Source organism: Chrysemys picta, chromosome 5 (assembly GCF_011386835.1).
Source record: "Chrysemys picta bellii isolate R12L10 chromosome 5, ASM1138683v2, whole genome shotgun sequence".
In the NCBI taxonomy this organism is placed as follows: Eukaryota; Metazoa; Chordata; order Testudines; family Emydidae; genus Chrysemys; species Chrysemys picta.
This window is the reverse complement of record NC_088795.1, coordinates 61145961-61166866: the sequence shown is the minus strand read 5'-3', so window position 1 is coordinate 61166866 and position 20906 is coordinate 61145961. Positions and strand designations below refer to the sequence as shown.

General features: G+C 40.2%; 1 protein-coding gene across 3 annotated transcripts in view; it reads right to left on the bottom strand.

Annotated features, from left to right (window-relative positions):
* The window catches only part of MND1 (meiotic nuclear divisions 1), a 45516-nt gene extending 32385 nt beyond the window's left edge, over positions 1–13131 (bottom strand). For 2 of the 3 annotated variants that reach the window (XM_005307391.4, XM_065597879.1), the window contains exons 1-4: positions 12866–13131; positions 8168–8233; positions 6001–6058; positions 3183–3331 (exon numbers count right to left, since the gene is read on the bottom strand). In XM_005307391.4, the coding sequence (XP_005307448.1) occupies positions 3183–3331; positions 6001–6058; positions 8168–8233; positions 12866–12868 (276 nt within the window). In that variant the 5' untranslated portion in view covers positions 12869–13131. Of the gene's footprint in view, positions 1–3182; positions 3332–6000; positions 6059–8167; positions 8234–12469; positions 12598–12865 lie in introns of those variants that run through there. The other variant, XM_024103397.3, reaches the window with a different exon arrangement.
* Between the last annotated feature and the right edge of the window lie 7775 nt (positions 13132–20906).

Here is a 20906-nt window from a genome sequence, read left to right as displayed (position 1 = left end):
AATTGCGCTGGCTTGTGAAAACCAGAGGAATTATGGGATACCAGAAAAGGAATCATGGGAGCTTGTGAATCTGACCCAAGTCTCAGTAGGTTCCAATAGCTACCCTACAATGCATCAAAAGAAAAATCCCAGAATACATAGAGCCTGGCAGCAAAACACTGGACCCAGGGGTGCCTGCCCAGAATGTGGTGGACCTATTTAAAAGAGCAGTATTGCGTGGATGCTGTGATTCACAAGGGAAACAGCTTAAACCAGTTTACATAAAGCCGTGTGGATGCAGAACTATACTGAGAAAACTCTCATGTAGACAAGGCCTCAGCTCATCCCACTTTTTGTTAAATAAGTAACATGCTCTGAAGCAAATAAATCCTCCTGGACAGAAAAATGACAAGGGACTAACAGCAGTTAGCGATGTAAAGTCAGGGTGAAATTAAGAATTCCAAGAGGAATGCAAAGGAACACATAGGGGGTCGGGGAAATAGCATTTAAGTATTGAAGATAAAACAAAAGGATCTGCAGATTAACACTGAAGATGCACTGCTCAGGCACAACAGGCATCCCTTAGTGCAGGGGTCTCAAACTCAAATGACTACAAGGGCCACATGAGGACTAGTGCATTGGCCTGAGGGCCGCATCACTGACACCCCCCCCATCGCTGGCCCCGGCTCCACCCCCACTCCACCCCTTCCATGAGGTCCCACCCCTGCCCTGTCTCTTCTCCCCCTCCCCCAAGCGTGCTCCTCCCCCCCCTTCCTGGAAAGTGCTAAGTATTATACAGAGCATACAGATCACTGCTGCTCCTAAAACAAGTCATTTCCAAGCGGTTTTAATAAAATATATACACTCAGTAATGCACCTCACTGAAAGGACAAAACATGTACTTAGTTAGATTTACTTCTGTTAAAGCCGCCCCCCCCCCCCCCCCCCCCCCACACACACACACACTGCACTGCACCACCACTGCTCTGCCTCTTCCAGGGGTGGCAGGTTTGTAGAAATTTTGGTGGTGCCCAGAACCTGCCCCCCCAAACTCCACCCCCACCTGCCTAAGGCTCTGGGAGAGAGTTTGGGTGGGGGTGCAGGCTCTGGGATGGAGTTTGGGTGCTGGGTGCAGGCTCCGGGCTGGGGCAGGGGAAGAGCTCCGTGGGCCACATGCGGCACCCATGCGGCCCCCGGCCACGTGTTTGAGACCCCTGTCTTAGTGCTTAGCTATTATGGTACCAAAAGATCTTTGAAACTGAAACACCTATCGTTATTGTGAGCAGTCATGTTTCAAAAAATAAACCTTTGGATTCTTTTAAAAAAAAAAATTCAAAAACCCCAAAACGCTGTAACAAGAACTGAAAATGTTTCATTAAAACCATTCAGGCCTCTTCTTTTTAAGTGGTTCTCTGAACACCAACGGTAGGGAAGTCTCAGAAAAGAGCAGCAACATTTAATTAAGCCTTGTGCAACTGACAATCAAGATTTTATTTGAATATTCTGCAGCAAAAGAAATTAGAACAATTCCATTGTCTTTAGATACTGTTGCAAAAAGAATCCCTGAACTGACAAGAAGAACAGGAGGACTTGTGGCACCTTAGAAACTAACAAATTTATTAGAGCATAAGCTTTCGTGGACTACAGCCCACTTCGGGTGCATATGCATCCGAAGAAGTGGGCTGTAGTCCACGAAAGCTTATGCTCTAATAAATTTGTTAGTCTCTAAGGTGCCACAAGTCCTCCTGTTCTTCTTTTTGCGGATACAGACTAACACGGCTGCTACTCTGAAACCTGAACTGACAAGAAATATTTACAGTAGAACCTCGGAGTTATGAACACCTCGTAACTCGAACAAAACGTTATGGTTGTTCTTTCAAAAGTTTACAACTGAACATTGACTTATATAGAAGAACAATGCTGCTTTCCCTTTATTTTTTTAGTAATTTACATTTAACACAGTACCATGCTTGCTTTCCATCCCCTCTGCGCTGCTGCCTGATTGTCTACTTCCAGTTCACAATGAAGTGTGTGGTTGACTGGTCAGGTCATAACTCTGAGGTTCTACTGTATAAGGAACTAATTACAATATGGACTACTCCACAGATGTGTCATCTACTGCACAACTAATTGCATTTATTTGGTATGGATCTTATGACTGTTTATGAAGAGAAATGTGGAAATTGCTTTTCATTTCATGCTACAAGTAAAGCACATTTTTTAAACTTAATTTGGGTCTCAAAAAAGATAACTTAAATTGGCAACATTTCAAATTATATTGATGGTGCAAGAGCCATGACTGAGAAATAAGTCTGTAAATATTTCTCATAGGTCAGGAATAAGAATTTTGTATTCATAACACATTCACTGAAGAATCAGTTAATTGTGCCAAATCAGGGAAAGAACAGATGAAAAGAAATGTCATGTGATCAGACCATGAAGTTGCTTATAAAAAGTTGCCCTGTGAGTTTTGGTTATTTTTATACTCTGAATAAACAAAACTGACGAGTAGAAGTGAACAGTGAACAGCAATTCAAACAAACAAGCAGAATGATTTGGTTTATTTAAAAAACAAATAGAAATAAAACTGAAAATATAGAATAACAATATTGGATCAAAAGAGAGTCATGCTCTTCTCTGGAACATTGTGACCAATTTGGTCGACTCCCCTAAACAGGAGTGCAGGGTTGGTTTGACAGTGTACTTGAGGACTAAAGCTACCAGTCAGAAACAGATGCCCAAGTTAAGGCAGCACTCTGCTGGGATGCCCATTTTAGTCCTCAGAACAGGCAGACACTTTAGAACATCACCCAGCCACAACATTCAGTGGCGGACAAAGGAAAATGCATACTGCCCAATAATTTAAAGATAATTCCCCAGTTAAAAATGTTTTGAATCAAAAGCAAATGGGCCACAATTTTTTTCTGCATCAATGGAACAAAACAACAACAAAAATCTTCTCAACCGTGGGCAACATTTTTTAAAGCATCTGTGGTTCTGGTGGTGTGATCATGGCTCACGAATAGGCTCTTTTGATGAAACAGTGAAATAACAGGAAAAAAAAAAACTTTATTAGCTGGGTGCCAATGGACTTGCTGGCAGCATTTCCTGTAACAAACTTAGATAGATATGGCAAGGGCTGTAGGAAAACAGAATGCTAATACCATTCAAACAAACAAGTGTTTTTCTCAACACAAATATACCTGAGTCTCCAGTGCTTCCAATTTACGCTTCCTGGCATGAAGAGCTTTACTTGGAAAAGCCCAAAAATAATTGGAAGTTCCAATCCTATCAGTGTCCACCATAGCATCATCAACTAAACTTTGCAGGATCTCCTTTACCGACATGGCAGCTAACAAGGAAAAAAGAAAAAAAGTCACTTTTTCTTCAGTGTATGTGTTAGGTGGTTACACTTTATTTTAAAATGTGATTGAGTAGCAAATATGACAATGTAACAGACAATGTACTAGACCTGTTTTCATTTTCACTGCAGATTGCTTAGAACTACAGCAACATAAATAAAGCACATAATCCACGAACACACATTTCTGAAAAGCTTATTCCTTTTTCATAGGCTATCTGGAAGACACCAAAAATAAAAATCTTGTGCCACAGCCACTCCATGCAGAGAATCCCTTTGAAGTCAATGGCAGTATCATGCATAGGAGTTTACAATATGAAGACAATTTGTTCCCGGATATTTTCCATTCTGGGTCCTGACTTTTTCCCTAATCCAGATCAGTTTCAAATGTAGCAAGCAATAAAGAAAAATCATCAGAGCAGGTGAGATTAGTAATCTTCTTCCCTAAAGTCATAAGTACTACTTTATAGAGGGAAATCCTTCCTACAAAAGGACACTTGTGCGTAAAATTGCAGGTCAGGCCTGTAGTGCTTAGTAAAGGTGATGGGGGACCATCAGCAGTGGGCAGTCTCACGGTTACTTCTGTGGTGACTGATGCTCTTTTGGTCTCTGAAGTTGCCAAGAATCCAGTTAAATGGGCCATAATCCCACCTAGGATAGGTTTATTTGCAGCTAAATATGCCTCCAGGATGCTGTTTGCATGATGCTATTGGTTTAAAGTTCTCCAGGGCCTTAAAATAATCTAAGATTCAAAAACATTTTTAAACAACCTATAAATTTGTGGGAAGAAAGAAAAACCAAAGAGGTGGGAGACTGCAGGTCTAAGCTTGACTAAATGAGGCAGTGATCTGCAGGGATCTGTGAAAAGGAGTAGCATGAGACTATGTAATTAAAAGACTATGGCAACACATACAGACAATAGGGCAAATTAGAAGTTGTCCGGCAACCTTAATTCTAGCATTTCTTAATGTTTAATTTCTTAATTTGGCATGTAATTTTTACTCTTGGTGAAGAATTAATCAGCAGTAGAGGTACTGGAGCTCTCTGCCTGCAAACTCAAGAGGACAACATTGCATTAAGTATCGGGGTAGCCGTGTTAGTCTGTACCCACAAAAACAACAAGGAGTCCAGTGGCACCTTAAAGACTAACAGATTTATTTGGGCATAAGCTTTCATGGGTAAAAAGCCTCACTTCTTCAGTTGCATCTGAAGAAGTGGGGTTTTTACCCACGAAAACTTATGCCCAAATAAATCTGTTAGTCTTTAAGGTGCCACCGGACTCCTTGTTGTTAACATTGCATTAGTTTATATTCAGTTCACATACAGAATGTTATCCTCCGTAATCAAAAGGGCCAGTAACATTTAAGTGAATTCATGTTTATTCTTGAAAAGCTGATAGCTTATGCCCCACACTTGCCAGGGAAAGCTTCCCACTCATCACAGGAAAGTGGGTTTTTTCAAGCATTGTAAATATAAAACAATTAAGCTAAGAAGTAAGCTTCTATAGACTTGAAATTGTATCGTGTCAGCTTCCACATGATTCTATTGGCAAAGTATTCAGTTACAGGTGTACAATAAGGGATTACAAGAGAAAGTGTGTACAGCAATATTTTTAAAAATTGTATTTAAAAATTCTGTGAATACAAATGAATTTTCTTTGCTCGATATTTAATATTGTTTTGCATTCCTTAAAATAGAACTGCAAGTATGTTGAAACACCAACTGAAACCCTATCTTATCTCCATACAGCTTTTGCAAGTGCCTCTATTCTCTGCTGACATTTTTAAAAAATGTATTTCACCACTAAATATTTTTTGGGTTATAGCTGAGCTCCCTGCAGCTCTTACAACAAAACTACTTTTTTTTTTTTAATCCATTATTGGAGCATGATCATGTCACAGAGATGTGCTGATCAAGGAGGTGAACATTTATAAACCAGTACTAAAACACAGATCTAAAGAGGAGAAAACATACAATCAATATAGAAACAAGAATATAGGAAGTGCACAAAATATATAAAGTCATCTTGGTCCTGATCCAAAGCCAATGGAAGTCAACAGAGAGACTTCTGTTGAATTCTATGGGCTTTCCACCAGACCTTTCCTGCATAGAATAGTCTTGCAGCTTTGTTGGAGAAATACAACAGAGTTTGATTGTGTACATGTGTGCACCAAAATTTTTTAAGATGTGGATGACTGAAGTTGGACACCTAAATCCTTAGTTAAGCATCTAAACATATGGCATGATTCTCAGAGATGGAAGCTGTGAGTACTCAGCAATGACTTCAGTAGGTGCTCAGCTCCTTTGAGAATCATGCCATGTATTTAGGTAGTTAACTAGGGATACAGGTTCCAGACTTTAGACATCAGCCTTTGAAAATGTTGGCCTTAATGCCCAATATAAGTTACAGCTACTAGTGACATAGGGTTGGGATGTGTGTGCATAAAAGTACAGTTTCCAAAGTTACACTTGGCTAGGCCACCATGACAATCCAGTACCACTTGCAGCTAGATATTTTTTTCTTTTGTTTAACGTTATTGTTATAAAGATCATAAAGTCAGTGTTATGTGAAAACATGAAAATTCACATAGTATGACGGGTCCACAAAACAATTCTCAATGTCTAAACAAGTTTTAGAAAGAAAAAGCATTAATACTCACTAATTCCTTTCTCTTTTGGAGCAATCTTCTCCATATCCTTTAATTGGAACACATCTTTCTATTCAAAACACAAAAGGCATGTCACCTCTGAATGACAGTCTCATTTAAGTCATGTCTACATTCTTTACTAAATTAATCCCAACAAATACACACGTAGCATATCTAATGTAATTTTTCATTTTTCCAGGAAAAATACTGCATGCTCCTCAAGCTAGAGCTAAAGTATTTGAAAATAAAAAGTGATTTTATTTTGTTGTAGGCTTTGTTATTTCCTCCAGTTTTTCTTTGTTATTCTAATTAATTGCTTCATGCCTAAATTTAGACTGCTAGCTCCTCAGGGCAGAGAGCGCTGTGGCCAGATCCTCAGCCCCTAGTCTAGCTGCTTTTTCACTGCAGCATCACAATAAATTTATTTTAACAAACAAAATAAATAATATTTCAGTTACGTCGCAAACACAAAGGTGTCTCTGAGTTGGTGCTCCATTTCTCTTCCCCTTCCACTGCTCTCTTTTGGGTGCATTCTCATCCTTCCCTTTCCTATTTCCCAGTTTCATCCCCCTCCCATACTGTCGAATTTGAGCATCCCTAACTACTCCCTCTGCCTTCTGTGGCAGCAAAGTGAAACTGATGAGATTTGGAACCTAAGGAACAAAGCAAATACTGAAAATGTCCCAAATTCCTATTTAATTTTACTTTGCTGTTCCCTCACATATGGACTGGAGGTTATTAAGGTACCAGGTCAGAAGGCTTTGTGCATCCATCGCTGTTGCATATGCCAGCCCCTTTACAGGAAAAGGTTTGAGAAGTACTACATACAAGTACATAAAGCACAAGCCAGTCCGCAGCAATTACTGATGTTATGGGAAATCTAACTTTGGATTTCCTGACTATTGTACCTAAATTTGAAAACGGTGCATTACACGAAAAATACACTTTTTTGGTTTTCCACTTAACTGTCAATAACTTATCCACTGCTGACAAAGGAAGCAATAAAAGTTCAGTTGAACTGGTGCCGAACAATTTAACTAAAAGAGCATCCAAAACTCTACTTAGCACAAGCTCATCTGCACCTCTCACCAACACCTTTGATCAGCAACTGATAGTTTCACAAATGCAAGTAAGGCCAATGTGTCCTAGGAAAAATAAAGCTTGCTAAAAAATTTTACAGTTTGGTGGAATCACAAAGGTATTTTCCCCTATGGTACGTTAATAAAGAATAGTAAGACAGTAACTCCTCACTTAACGTTGTAGTTATGTTCCTGAAAAATGCAACTTTAAGTGAAACAATGTTAAACGAATCCAATTGTCCCATAAGATTTAATGTAAATGCAGGCGGTTAGGTTCCAAGGAAATTTTTTGGGGGCAGACAAAAGGCATTACACTGTATACTGTACAGTATTGTACTGTACTGTGGTGTGGTTGGGAAGTGCCCCTGGCTCACCCCACACAGGCATAGCCCGCTGCAGGCCAGGACGCTAGGAAGCACCTTTGCAGCAGCAACGGGAGCTTCCCCAGAGAACAGGCTCAGATTTTGCCAGGAATGTTCCAGGCCCGCCTCTTCCCATCCCTGCTCCACTCCAGGCCCATCTCTTCCCACCCCCACTCCACCTCCTCTCCGGAGTACGCCACATCCCTCCTCTCGCCCCCCCCGCCCGCAAAGTCCTAAGCGCTGCCAAACAGCTGTTTGGCGGTGGGGGAAGTGCTGGGAGGGAGGGGGAGGACGCGGAGAAGCAGAACTTGTGCAATGCTCCCTTGTAAAGTCACTGCTCTTCCACAGAATCTTACAAGCAGGTAGCCAAACGACATTATAAGGAGCATTGCACAACTTTAAAGGAGCATGTTCCCTAATTGAGCAGGGACGTAACATTGAAACAACGTTAAGTGGGACAACGTTAAATGAGGAGTTATTGTATAGCACTTTTCATTTAGTCACTCTCAAAGCACTGCATAAAGGAGAGCAGTATCATTATCTGCATGTTACACATGGGGAAACTGAGGCAGAGAGCAGGAACGTGACTTCCCAAGGTCACCCAGCAGGACAGTGGCAGAGCCAGGAACTGAACCCAAGACTCCGGAATCACAGTCCCGTGCCCAGGCCACTCGGCCTCTCTGGCTCCTTATGGATGCTCCCAATGGCCAAGAAATATACAAAAATTAAAACACTTACTGTTTCAAAAAATATTTCCATCATACGAGTTCTCTTCTCTTCAACACTCAGTCCCTTTTTCTTGGACTACAATAGAACATGTATTCAGTACTTTAATACTATCTTTAGAATTAACATTTCATTCAGAATTCACATCTAGTTACCTCTAGAAGAAGCATTTCCTTGACATCTCCCTTAATACTCTACTATACCACAATACTTCCTAAAAAAAGGACTTCTTCACAAAGAAAAACCATGCCAGCCTAATCCATTCAAAATATATCAATTGTTTCAAAGATATTAAGTTTGGGACTGATTTGTTGTATAATATAGTTCATCCCCTACCTCACTTCACTGCAAGGTAATTTTCAATGCGTTTTACTACATCCCTATAGTTCCTTGTCTGTATTGCCTTATTAACTCTAGAAATGGCAATTCTAGTCTCTCTTGGTAGTTGGTATCAATGCCCAATTGTCCTTAAAGTAGTAGAAATAGTTATTTCTACTATTTAGTCTATAGTGCAAGACTTATGCTTTTTGTCTGACTCATTTACTTCTGTGAATATTGTTCTTTCCTTCTTGTGACATAGCCAATGTGAAATCTAGGCCATTTTAAAATACAAGTTGGAGTAGTTTTCAGATACTGTATCTGCCTTCAAATCACCTTTCCAATGTTGTGGTTTAACAATCATATTATCTTTATTAAAAACATAAGAACGGCCATACTGGGTCAGACCAAAGGTCCATCTACCCCAGTATCCTGTCTTCCGACTGTGGCTAATGCCAGTGCCCCAGAGGGAATGAACAGAACAAGTAATCATTAAGGGATCAATCCCGTCGCCCATTCCCAGCTTCTGGCAAATAGAGGCTAATAGCTATTGATGGACCTATCCTCCATGAATGTATCTAGTTCTTGTTCTTTGAACCTTGCTATAGTCTTGGCCTTCACAACATCCTCTGGCAAGGAGTTCCACAGGTTGACTGTGCGTTGTGTGAAAAAATACTTCCTTCTGTTTGTTTTAAATCTATAAATTTCATTTGGTGACCCCTAGTTCTTGTGTTATGAGAAGGAGCAAATAACACTTCCTTATTTATTTTCTCCACACCAGTCATGATTTCATAGACTTCTATCATATAGCCCCTTAGTTGTCTCTTTTCCAAGCTGAAAAGTCCTAGTCTTATTAATCTCTCCTCATATGGAAGCCATTCCATACCCCTAATCATTTTTGTTGCCCTTTTCTGAACCTTTTCCAATTCCAATATATCTTTTTTGAGATGGGGCGACCACATCCACACGCAATATTCAAGATGTGGGTGTACCATGGATTTATATAGAGGCAATGTGCTATTTTCTGTCTTATCATCTATCCCTTTCTTAATGATTCCCAACATTCTGTTCACTTTTTTGACTGCCGCTGCACATTGAGTGGATGTTTTCAGAGAACTATCCACAAAGATTCCAAGATCTCTTTCTTGAGTGGTAATTTAGACCCCATCATTTTATATATATAGTTGGGGTTATGTTTTCCAACGTGCATTACTTTGCATTTATCAACATTGAATTTCATCTGTCATTTTGTTGTCTGGTCACCCAGTTTTGTGAGATCCCTTTAACTATCTTGAGTAGTTTTATATCATCTGCAAATTTTGCCCCCTCATTGTTTACCCCTTTTTCCAGATTATTTATGAATCTATTGAATAGTACTTGTCCCAGTATCGACCACTGGGGTACACCACTATTTACCTTTCTGCGTTCTGAAAACTGACCATTTATTCCTACCCTTTGTTTCATATCTCTTAACCAGTTACTGATCCATGAGGTGACCTTCCCTCTTATCCCAGGACAGCTTACTTTGCTTAGGAGCCTTTAGTGAAGGACATCGTCAAAGGCTTTCTGAAATTCTAAGTACACTATATACAATGGATCACCCTTATCCACATGTTTGTTAACCCCCTCAAAGAATTCTAGTAGATTGGTGAGGCATAATTTCCCTTTACAAAAACCACATTGGCTCTTTCCCAACAAATTATGTTTATCTGTGTGTCTGACAATTCTGTTCTTTCTGATAGTTTCAACCAATTTGTCCAGTACTGAAGTTAGCCTTACCAGCCTGCAATTGCCGGGATCACCTCTGGAGCCCTTTTTAAAAATTGGCATCACATTACCAGATGACTGGAGGATAACTACAGAAGCTGATTTAAATGATAGGTTACTTATCACAGTTAGAAGTTCTGCAATTTCACATTTGAGTTCCTTCAGAACTCTTCGGTGAATACCATCTGGTCCTGGTGACTTATTTCTGTTTAATTTATCAATTAGTTCCAAAACCTTCTCTAATGACACCTCAATCAGGACACTTCCTCAGATTTGTCAGCGAGAAAGACTGTCTCAGGTTTGGGAATCTCCCTTATATCCTCAGCCATGAAGACTGATGCAAAGAATTCATTTAGTTCGGCAATGGCCTTATCACCCTTGAGTGCTCCTTTAGCATTTCAATCATCCAGTGGTCCCCTTGGTTGTTTAGCAGGATTACTGCTTCTGATGTACTTAAAAAAAAAATTGCTATTACTTTTTGAGTCTTTGACTACCTGTTCTTCAAATTCTTTTTTGGCCTTCCTAATTATATTTTTACACTTCATTTGCTATAGTTTATTCTCCTTTCTATTTTCCTCACTAGGATTTAACTTCCACTTTTTAAAGGATGTCTTTTTGCCTCTCACTGCTTCTTTTACTTTGTTGTTTAGCCACGGTGGCACTTTTTTGGTTCTCTGTTTTTTAATTTGGGGTGTACATTTAAGTTGAGCCTCTATTATGGCGTCTTTAAAAAGTTTCCATGCAGCTTGCAGGGATTTGACTTTTGGCACTGTACCTTTTAATTTCTGTTTAACTACCTTCCTCATTTTTGAGTAGTCCCCTTTCTGAAATCAAATGCTACCATGGTGGGCTGCTGTGGCGTTTTCCCCACCATAGGGATGTTCAATTTAATTATATTATAGTCACCATTACCAAGAGGTTCAGCTATATTCACCTCTTGGAATAGATCCTGTGCTCCATTTTTCAAATATTTTTCTTTTCATCATGCTGTGTCAAACAATTAGCAGGGGAAACTGATTGAATATATAGGGACACACTGGAATTGATTATATACAAAGTGCTGAATAATACAGAAAAGTAAAACTGAAAAGTATTTTCTTCTCCAATCTCTTTCAATTATATTAATTACTAGGATATAAAATATTTCTAAACAGAAATGTGACTTTTTAAGTTGACAGCGTCCCTTTAAAGCCCATAAGAAGAAAGTGGTAGCTCATCACTTGCATCAGATTATGTACTGGAAAAATATTCTGCATAATCTTCATAAACACCCATCAGTGGGAAAGTAAATTTGGTGAGTTCCTAGAAAAAAGGTAGGTAGCATTCAGGGGCACCTAGGACTTTGGAAGGGGAGGATCACACCTTGCTCCCATATCATATCAAAGCTTCAGTAGAGTGAAAGTGATGGAATTCTTGTCAGTTTCATGGCTTTTTCACTTTGAAACAGGTTATATGCAAGAGCAACAAATATTTGAATTTATCATCTGTAGGGACAGATTGATTTGGATTTTTTTTTAATTATATTGTACAAAATCTTAATTTTAGAAGCTAGTTTATTCAGCAGTCACTTATACATCAAGCTAAAACAATATAATTCATTGTAATAAAAGTTTATTTGACTAAAGACTTTGTTAAATTGTGTATTTTTTTTTACATAAACTCCTCCCATCTGATTTATTCATCTCTGCCACATACCTATATTGGTGACATCACCACTAGTTATTATGAAAGAAGCTGGAATTGCCATACATAAGGAATTGCCATATTGACTAATCAGTCCATTTACTCCAGTATCCGGTCTTTGGCAGGGCAGAGTACCAAATACAGATCCAAAAAAAACAGTAATGGACAATCATAGGATAATCGGCCCATTGTGGATGTTTCTTCCTAACCTCTGGAAAGTGGTGGCTATTTCATTCCCTACATAATATAACCGGGGTGAGCCCCCCTTCCCCCCCCCATCTTGTTAAGCTATTGGCCTCAATAAGATCTTGTGGTAGTGAGTTCCACAAGTTAATTACACCCCATGAATTCTATTAAAAGTCCGCATTTTCTCCTCCAATACAAAGCCTGGTGTTTAGAATTGGATAAATACACTAAACTTGTAACGACTTGGGTCTTGTCTGACTTTTTTTTTTTAAGCCGACATAAGACGACTAAAGAAGCTGGGCTGGAGCCCCCAGGAGTGAGTGTGGGGGCTGCATGCTCCGCCCGCGGACCGGTACACACCTGTGGCGCTACAGGTCTGACTCCGGGCACCTGCCGCGGGGCCGCGCCGGGTGCACAGGGCTGAGGGGCCCAGCAGGATCCGGGGGAGGCCGTTTCTAGCAAAGCTCAGCACAGACAAGGCGGCTATGGGCACACCCCGTCTGTCCATTGCACCGGGCGGTCCAGGCGGCCACGGGCCCCCCAATCATCCCCTCCGCGCACCTAGGCCATAAACCGAGCAGCGCCTCGGACAGACTCAGTCCCCGCCCACCCGCGGTAGCGGCTGACTCTGGGGAGGGCCCCGGAGCTCGGTTCCCGCAGGGACGCCCGGGCAGCTGCCCAAACCCCCCGTCCCGCAGCCGCCCGCTGAGGGTCCGCGGCTCCCGGGCGGGAAGAGCCGGACCGGACGCCGCTTACCATATCACCTCCTTCCCGCTGGAGCGGGGAGTCCGGCCCGGAGTGGCAGCGGCGGCGCTGAGGGCCCAGCCAGGCGCCGAAATTTGATTTCCGCGCCGCCGCCGGGAGGCAAAGGGCAGCGGGAAGCGACGGTGGGGGCTCACAGCGCCGCCTGCCGCCTCCAGAGAGAGACCGAGCGCTGGCGGGACCCCCTTCCCTTCGCTCCCTCTGGGTCTTCCTGCCTTGTTTAACCTCCCTCCCTCCGCCCTGCTTCTAGATGTAGCCCTGGCTACAATCAGTTTTTTACATACCCCAATTCAAAACGTACATCACGTGAAAATTGACGGAATTAATTTCCCTGACTCTTCTCGGCCTGCTTGGTCTCCCTATAGGTCTCTAAAAATTACACAGACCTCCCTCAGGGTGCCTCTGATTTTCATAGCCAAGCAAACGAAAGTGCCTACAATAAAACTTCTTATTAAAGCTAATGTTGAAATTATCTAATACACAGGTTAAGGAAAGAGTGCCTATACATCTGGGTATAATACTTAAATGATCCAAAAGTACAAAGTTTGGTTTTAAAGTCATAAAATACATATTGTACATAATCTGCAATATCCCAAATTAAGGTTAATAATTTAACAATACAATTAAAATATTACCATCCAAATATTCAGATATGTCACTAATAAAAATTTATACTCAGAGTAGTAGTTTGTGGAAAGCAAATATAACAACAGTGATAGATTGTCCCTCAGTAATAGAGAATTTAGGGTAGGTTGTCCCTCAGTAAATACATGATCATTCTGTCCAGGAGCAGCCAAATTACCCCCTCTGTTTGTATCAATTTATACTTCATCCTTTGTATAACATAGCTTTTTATTGATTGATACATTGATCTGATACAACTCAAGCTAATAAGCAAAATTCAAATTTAAGACAATAATAAACTAGATGTTCTAGCTGCCCCACCCACAGAGAAATGTTCTAAGAATTTTGGAGTTTGATTCCCTGTATATCAAAGAACAGCTGATTCCAGGATTCTGGATTAATTTTTAAATATTTCTCAAAAGCATATGCATTTTTAAAATTTCTTTTAGAAGAGTTGCTGTATTTGAACAGAATATAGAAATATCATAATTTCTATTTTTAAATAGCAATGTATCAGTTTCTAAATAAAGAGATGAGTAAGGGGTGATATGACAGAGGTCTATGAAAATCATGACTGGTATGGAGAAAGTAAAGAAGGAAGTGTTATTTACTCCTTCTCATAACACAAGAACTAGAGGCCACCAAATGAAATTAATAGGCAGCAGGCTTAAAACAAACAAAAGGAAGTATTTTTTCACACAATGCACAGTCAACCTGTGGAACTCGTTGCCAGAGGATGTAGTGAAGGGTAAGACTATACCAGGGTTCAAAGAACAAGAACTAGATAAGTTCAGAGGGATGGTGTCCTTAGCCTCTGTTTGCCAGAACCTGGGAATGGGTGATGGGATGGATCACTTAATGATTACCTGTTCTGTTCATTCACTCTGGGGCACCTGGCATTGGCCACTGTCAGAAGACAGACTACTGGGATAGATAGGCCATTCTTGTGTTCATATGTAAATTTTAAATCCACCCAGCTAAAAATCAAATCTGAAATATACACCTACCCCTAATCCTTGCCTGGTGTAATAGTGGTTTTCAATTTTATTTTTCTTGTCCCCATAATGAGACCTGTTAACCTCCTTCCACCCTGCTATAAAGATCCAGTAACTTTCTGTCTCTGTGCCTTGCCATCCCCCAGAAATTGTTTTTCCTTCATACCTCCTTCCAGTTTCTTCCCCCCGTCACAGTGGCCTACTATCCCCACTGAGCCTTATTCCTGCTCACTTCATACCCCATAATTAAGTGTAGCTTTCATCCTGTGTTTACCACTCTAAAGCCAAAGGGGAAACACAGTAGCTGAAGCAGGAATGAGGAGCTGCGGCTTTATAGAGGTGCCTGAAGTGCTAAGCATCAAGTGGGGGTAGCACAGTAGGTGACTAAACTAGGGAAGGCATTGGCAATTGTGGAAGAGGGAGGGCATTGGAAGTAAGTTGTGTCAAAGGGGCACCCACTTTTTAAAGCTATGCTTGGGGCCACATCCATAAATCATGCAGTTGAGGTCTTTATTTAACCACACAGTAGAAAGTGACTGACCAAGCTTCCACCTAGTGCCTGATTACATATAGTGGTTCCTGCCTGCAGGGAATCCAGAATGTGAGCCTTTCAGATATCCAGAGTAGCACCCCTATTCTAGCAACAACAAGAAAAAGCCATGGGAGCTTTAAACTACTGTACCAAACTTTGGTTTTATGTCATCTAACATAGTGGTTCTCAAGCTTTCCAGTCTACTGTACCCCTTTGAGGAGTCTGATTTGCCTTGTGTACCCCAAATTTCACCTCACTTAAAAACTCAGGCTTCAGCTCTGTGTGGCCAGGCTTCCTGCCCTAGGTCCCAGCGAGTCTAACCTGATGAACCCATTAAAATGAACTCATCCACACTTTGAAAACCACTGATAGAATATATAGAATTGTATAAGCAAGTCATTGTCTGTATAAAATTTTAGTTAGTCCTGACTTCACTATTGCTTTTTATGCAGCCTGTTGTAAAATAGGCAAATATCTAAATGAGTTGATGTACTCTGTGGAAGACCTCGGTGTACTCCCAGAAATATACATACCCCTGGTTGAGAACCACTCATCTAACAGAATAAACATCTAGCATCACACTGCCTGTTAACCCTATTCTGGTCCATTAGTTCAATATTGGCTCACAAAAAGCACCTGCATGTGTCACAACCCAATCCACTAATACTCTTAGACATGATACAAGATCACATTCTTGGTGGCATGGCTGCAGGGTTAGAAACTTTTTCTGGCTACTTTCTCTGGAGTAAACCTACTTAATCCCCAACCAAGTTTGCTGGCCCTGAGCCCTGGTAGCCATGGGCCCTTTCATGGACAAATCATTAGATCAGTTTCATCTTGTAATGAAAAATTCAATTAACACATCCCAATTTGTCAATGCCAGATTAAAATTAAATTAGAAGAGCACTGAGTAGGGAGTAGTGGACCCAAGCAGAATGAAAATGCACAATAGAACTTTTGACATGGACAAGTGATTACCATTTCTCACTACTGGTTGAGTTAGTGTAACTGCTCCTTTTACACACCAGGTAATAGCCTGTGGCTTTGGAGCTGACAGGGCCATTTAAATTTTTGAAGCTGTAAGTATGTGGTTAGCTGATAAGCTTGCTATTAAGTGTACAATTATTATCATTATACTATTATCAGACAAGTTAAATGATGTACAGTAACATTATTATAGGGGGAGCTGATTGGCAGCCTTCATTAAGCACTGGAATGGGTTACCTAGGGCGATGGTGGAATCTCCTTCCTTAGAGGTTTTTAAGGTCAGGCTTGACAAAGCCCTGGCTGGAATGATTTAGTTGGGAATTGGTCCTGCTTTGAGCAGGGGTTTGGATTAGATGACCTCCTGAGGTCCCTTCCAACCCTGATATTCTATGAAACACACAGTTAACAATTTCCATTATAAGACTTGAGTTGCCTAGAACTTTCCCAAATTTTAACTGATTGGGCTGGAATTTTCCATGTCCAAAGTTGAATTTTTTTGTTTGTTTTGTTTGAAGTTTTGGCAAAAATGGTTCAGCTGTTTCCTAGAACAAGATTAGAGAAAAATGTTGTTTTGTACACTTTAAATTCTTACAGCTATTTTGTGAAGATACTCCAGTGCCTTCATGCTTTGGAGCAAGATCTTAATTTGGGGGGGGGGGGTCAGCCTGGTATTTGTCCCTGTCAAAATCCACCATAATTTGGCCAAGTTCTGAACCTCATAAAAAATCTACATTCACATACGCTCAGTGGAGATTTGTTAGATTATGGCAGATTGTCTGAAGAGTCTATCAATCTTTAGTATGCTCCAGTCTCCGACTGAGCAGCCCTTTCTTTGTAATTACTCTTCCCACTGCTGAGAGCTGCTATTGTGTCAGGCACAGGAACTGAGAGCAGGAAGACTGTCTTTCCTATGCTCTCAGCCTCTTCCTGCAGGTGCCCAGGCAGCATAGAGGAGGAGAACAGCTTGACTTGGATGCAGAGGATGTGTAAAGTCAGGCTTTGGGGCAGGGATAGGGGACTGTGGGGCAGGGAGAGATTGCACAGGCGCATACTAGGGACCAGAAGCAGAAAAGGAGAGGGGGTGGGGAAAGAAGGATATGTAACTACTAGAGTACACTTCCCTCCAGAACCAGAAATTCTTTCTCTGCTGTCAGAGGATAGCTGTGAAACCCACGGGCAAAGTAGGTCTTATATTTCTCAAGATAGGGTAAGATGTGGTGGTTGGTCCACACGTTACTCTATTTACTCCATTGGCTCAAGTGATGTGGATCTAAATGCACCAAACTTGCTGATGATCCACATTGGGGGATAATATACATGACAATTCGTTTTATCAGTATTTCATAACAAAACAAAAAATCTAGAAAATTACATACAAAAACTACATTAGAAGAACATAAAGGTTGCAAAGTCACACACTCAAAAGTTAGGAAATACCAGAATTAAGGTTGCATTATAATTTAGATATGCACTAAGGTATGTGTTATGATACAGTCTTTAATTACATAATCACATACAGCACTGTCCATCCTGTGCACTGAATGAGGAAGGTGTCATGTGGAAAAGAGTACAGTATGTAATCATATAGTTAAATATTATAATGCATAGTCACAGGAGAGTCGAGTTAAAGTTGCACAGGCAACCTTGATTGTAAGTTCCTTGAGACAGGGACCATCTTTTTGTATACTGCCTCACACGGTGGAGTCCTGCTCCACGACCAGGGTTCCTATGTGCTACTGTAATATAAATAATAAATAAATCTTAATTCTGGCAGTTCTTGTCTTTTAAGTGCTCTGCTTTGCAACTTTGTTACAAAAACTGTTTTTATGTTAAAGATTTTTTTCATAAAGTATTTGGAAAAGTTCCCCTAAAGGAGAAATTTCAGATACAGAATAAACCAATAGTTATACAATTTAAAAGTATTCAGTTTAGTACAGTAATGGCATTTGGTCTTCATGGAAAGACTAATCAGAGTATTAGAAAAAGTTGCCAATGTTTGCAGAGGACTAACTGAGGTGGAACAGTTCATATTATGAAATAATGTACTAGCACTAAACAACGTATTATAATGAATAGCAAAGTAAGGTACTGAAGGACACGGACATTGTCATTTAGGCAAATATTTCATTAAGCACTTCTCTGTTGTTTAGAAATGCTAGTGCAAAAATTAAGAATGTTCAAAGAAACCAGAGAGCTGTTCAAAACACAGATTTCTTGACTAAATTCTTCCCTCACACCCCCAAAAGTTGTGTGTTCTCTCCTCTTTTCCTTTTTATGTTCTCTCTCCTCCTCCATGGGAGTAGCAAGTGCTCAACATCTCTGAAATTCCGGCCAATACTGCTCTGCTTCATTGTGTTTTGTTCTAGCTGGCAGCCAAATAGAATGGATTGTGTACTGCCAAACTTCAAAACAGCTACAGTGCTTTGGCAAGTTCAGCGTTGCACTGTTCTTCACAGCCATATATTAATGTGAGACTTGATGAATGAGAACAAAGCCTTACAGATCCATTACACTAGTAAATTTTGCCTTAGGAAGAAAAACTGGAGGCCCTGAAATATGTCTGTTGACACATTCTGAGACATGCAGTAAAGAAAAGAAAAGGATGCCTACTTAGTGCTGGCAAAGACAAGAGAAACTGGGTGACTGCTTCTGTCCTTTGAGGTGCTTTGCACTTTTGAGTGTCCTGCTATCAACACACTAGACCTGACTCCCCATGAGCCTGTGCAACCCAGCTGTCTCAGAGCCATCCCTGCTGCACCAAAAGAACCCACGCTACTTGTTAAGTGAGTTGTTGGGCCAAACTGACTTTTCACAGGATCCAGTTTTCGGCGATTTCACCAGAGACTAAGAAGGAATCCCAAATATTATCCAAAGAGAAAGGGAACATAGGCCAATAAGATGTAGGCATTGGGAGGGAGTCTGATTGAACTGCTCCCTTATGCCAACCCTGTGTCTTTTTAATACTGTGTTATTTTTCTAAAATGTTGGCTGCAGTAGACAGAGTCAGTGTTAACAGAGCATACAGAACAAGTGGTAGTGTGGATCTTAAAAGACTATAGCATAGCTGAATAGGTATCACATTTTAATGACTTAAAGGAAGAAAGCCTACAGTTCTTAATCATATTCCCGCTAAGCAATAAAAACCACTCAAAAACAGAGGACAAGAGAAAAAAAAATCCTCTTCTTCCTCTGTGTATACATGATAAGGGCCAAACACATATGAAACAGTTTTCCTGCCTAGTGATCTGTGGCAAGAGGTTCTCCTTTTGAAACAATTGCCCCTTTTACAGTGTGGATATCTGTGAGAACAATGAATAGGATACACTGACAAATAAGTCCAACTCTGAAAATAAACAGAGGAAACAAGCTTTATTTTTATTATTTGAAATTTGTGTGTGTGGTAAGATACAACATTTGATTGACTTTTCCTAGGTTTCCAAGACGGATTAAATTTTAAAAGTTTTTATTGTAGGCTAAAGCATCAAAAATACCACAGCACACATGAAGCTAAAACTACACACATACAAACACTTTTTGATGCACATCTTTCATCCTCGACCTTAAGCAAACAGTTTGTATTTTGTCCTCGAGGGGGGCGGGGAGAGAAGAACAAATGGCTAGAATATTTCAATATCAGTTTGAGAAGACTTTATATGTTCTATACACAAAACATATGAAACTGATTTACAAAAATGGAATGTACAAAACTTAAAAAAATGTATATTCACTTCTAGGACTGGAAAGGTATAATGTATTAAATGATACGGATTTCTAGCACAGGGATATTGCTGTACGCTATGCAAAATATGGAACATTCCCATGTCATAAAGCAAAAGCATCAGGGTTAAGGCTGTGTTGCTCACAAACATTAACTGAAGTGCAGTACATTCATCAGAAACATCATAACCAATTTAGGATCATCCTACTCTAAGTACAAATATCTTTCATACAATCTCCACAAACAGACTAAATAATCACTGCTCACAATTCATCTTCAAGAAAGCGCTGAATGTACATCATGACTTCATAACTTGTCATCCATAAACAAAAATAGTTTCCTTATAACATAACTTATTGGGCACTTATAGTTTTCATTATGGCAACACTAGATCCTTAGTTATAAAAAAATATTAACAAAATTATAAAGTTGAAAGCCCTGTAACTTTTACAGAACATACCAGCATTTACTAATTAACAAAAGTCTCCAACACCATTAGACAATGTTTGCCTCAAACCATCTTCATTTTCAGTTACATTGCTGAAACTTTAATCAATGTAAAAAAATGCATTAGCGTTTGTTCAGGATTTAACTGAACAGATACTTTTCTTCCGTTTCAAAAATTAATAAATATATATAGTCCACTAGTTTGTCCTAAAATAGTGCAGATAACAACTCCCAGAAAACCATCTGACATTACTTCCATAGTTTAAACAGAACTCATACCTCCACCACTCCTCCGCTGTGTTGCCAATCTCCTAGCATTCCATTGAAGTCAGTGGAACAGTTAGGGTGTACATGGCAGTACAGGAGGCGTGTTCTACCTGGAGCCTTTGATAGATGCTAATAGCTCAGAGGACCTAATAGTGCAATTCAGGCAGTTACTTAATTGAAAGAGAAAAGAATGGGTCACCATAAAATATTACCAAATTTCTACCATGATTGCTGTCTTTAGGGTCTTTTATCCAAATGTTTTAGCTGACTAGGTTTCCAAAGCACACTGTGAAAGCAATGCATTTCTCTGTCTTCTTGTTCCAGGAAGATAAGATTGGCATTGTAAAGGGACTGCATGATATCATTGAGTTTAAAACTGCAATTGGGAAGTATTTACTGTGTAAGCAGAATTCAGATTAGGGGCAGTTGTCAGCACTGGTTAGTATCAGTGGGTGCTGCATTGAT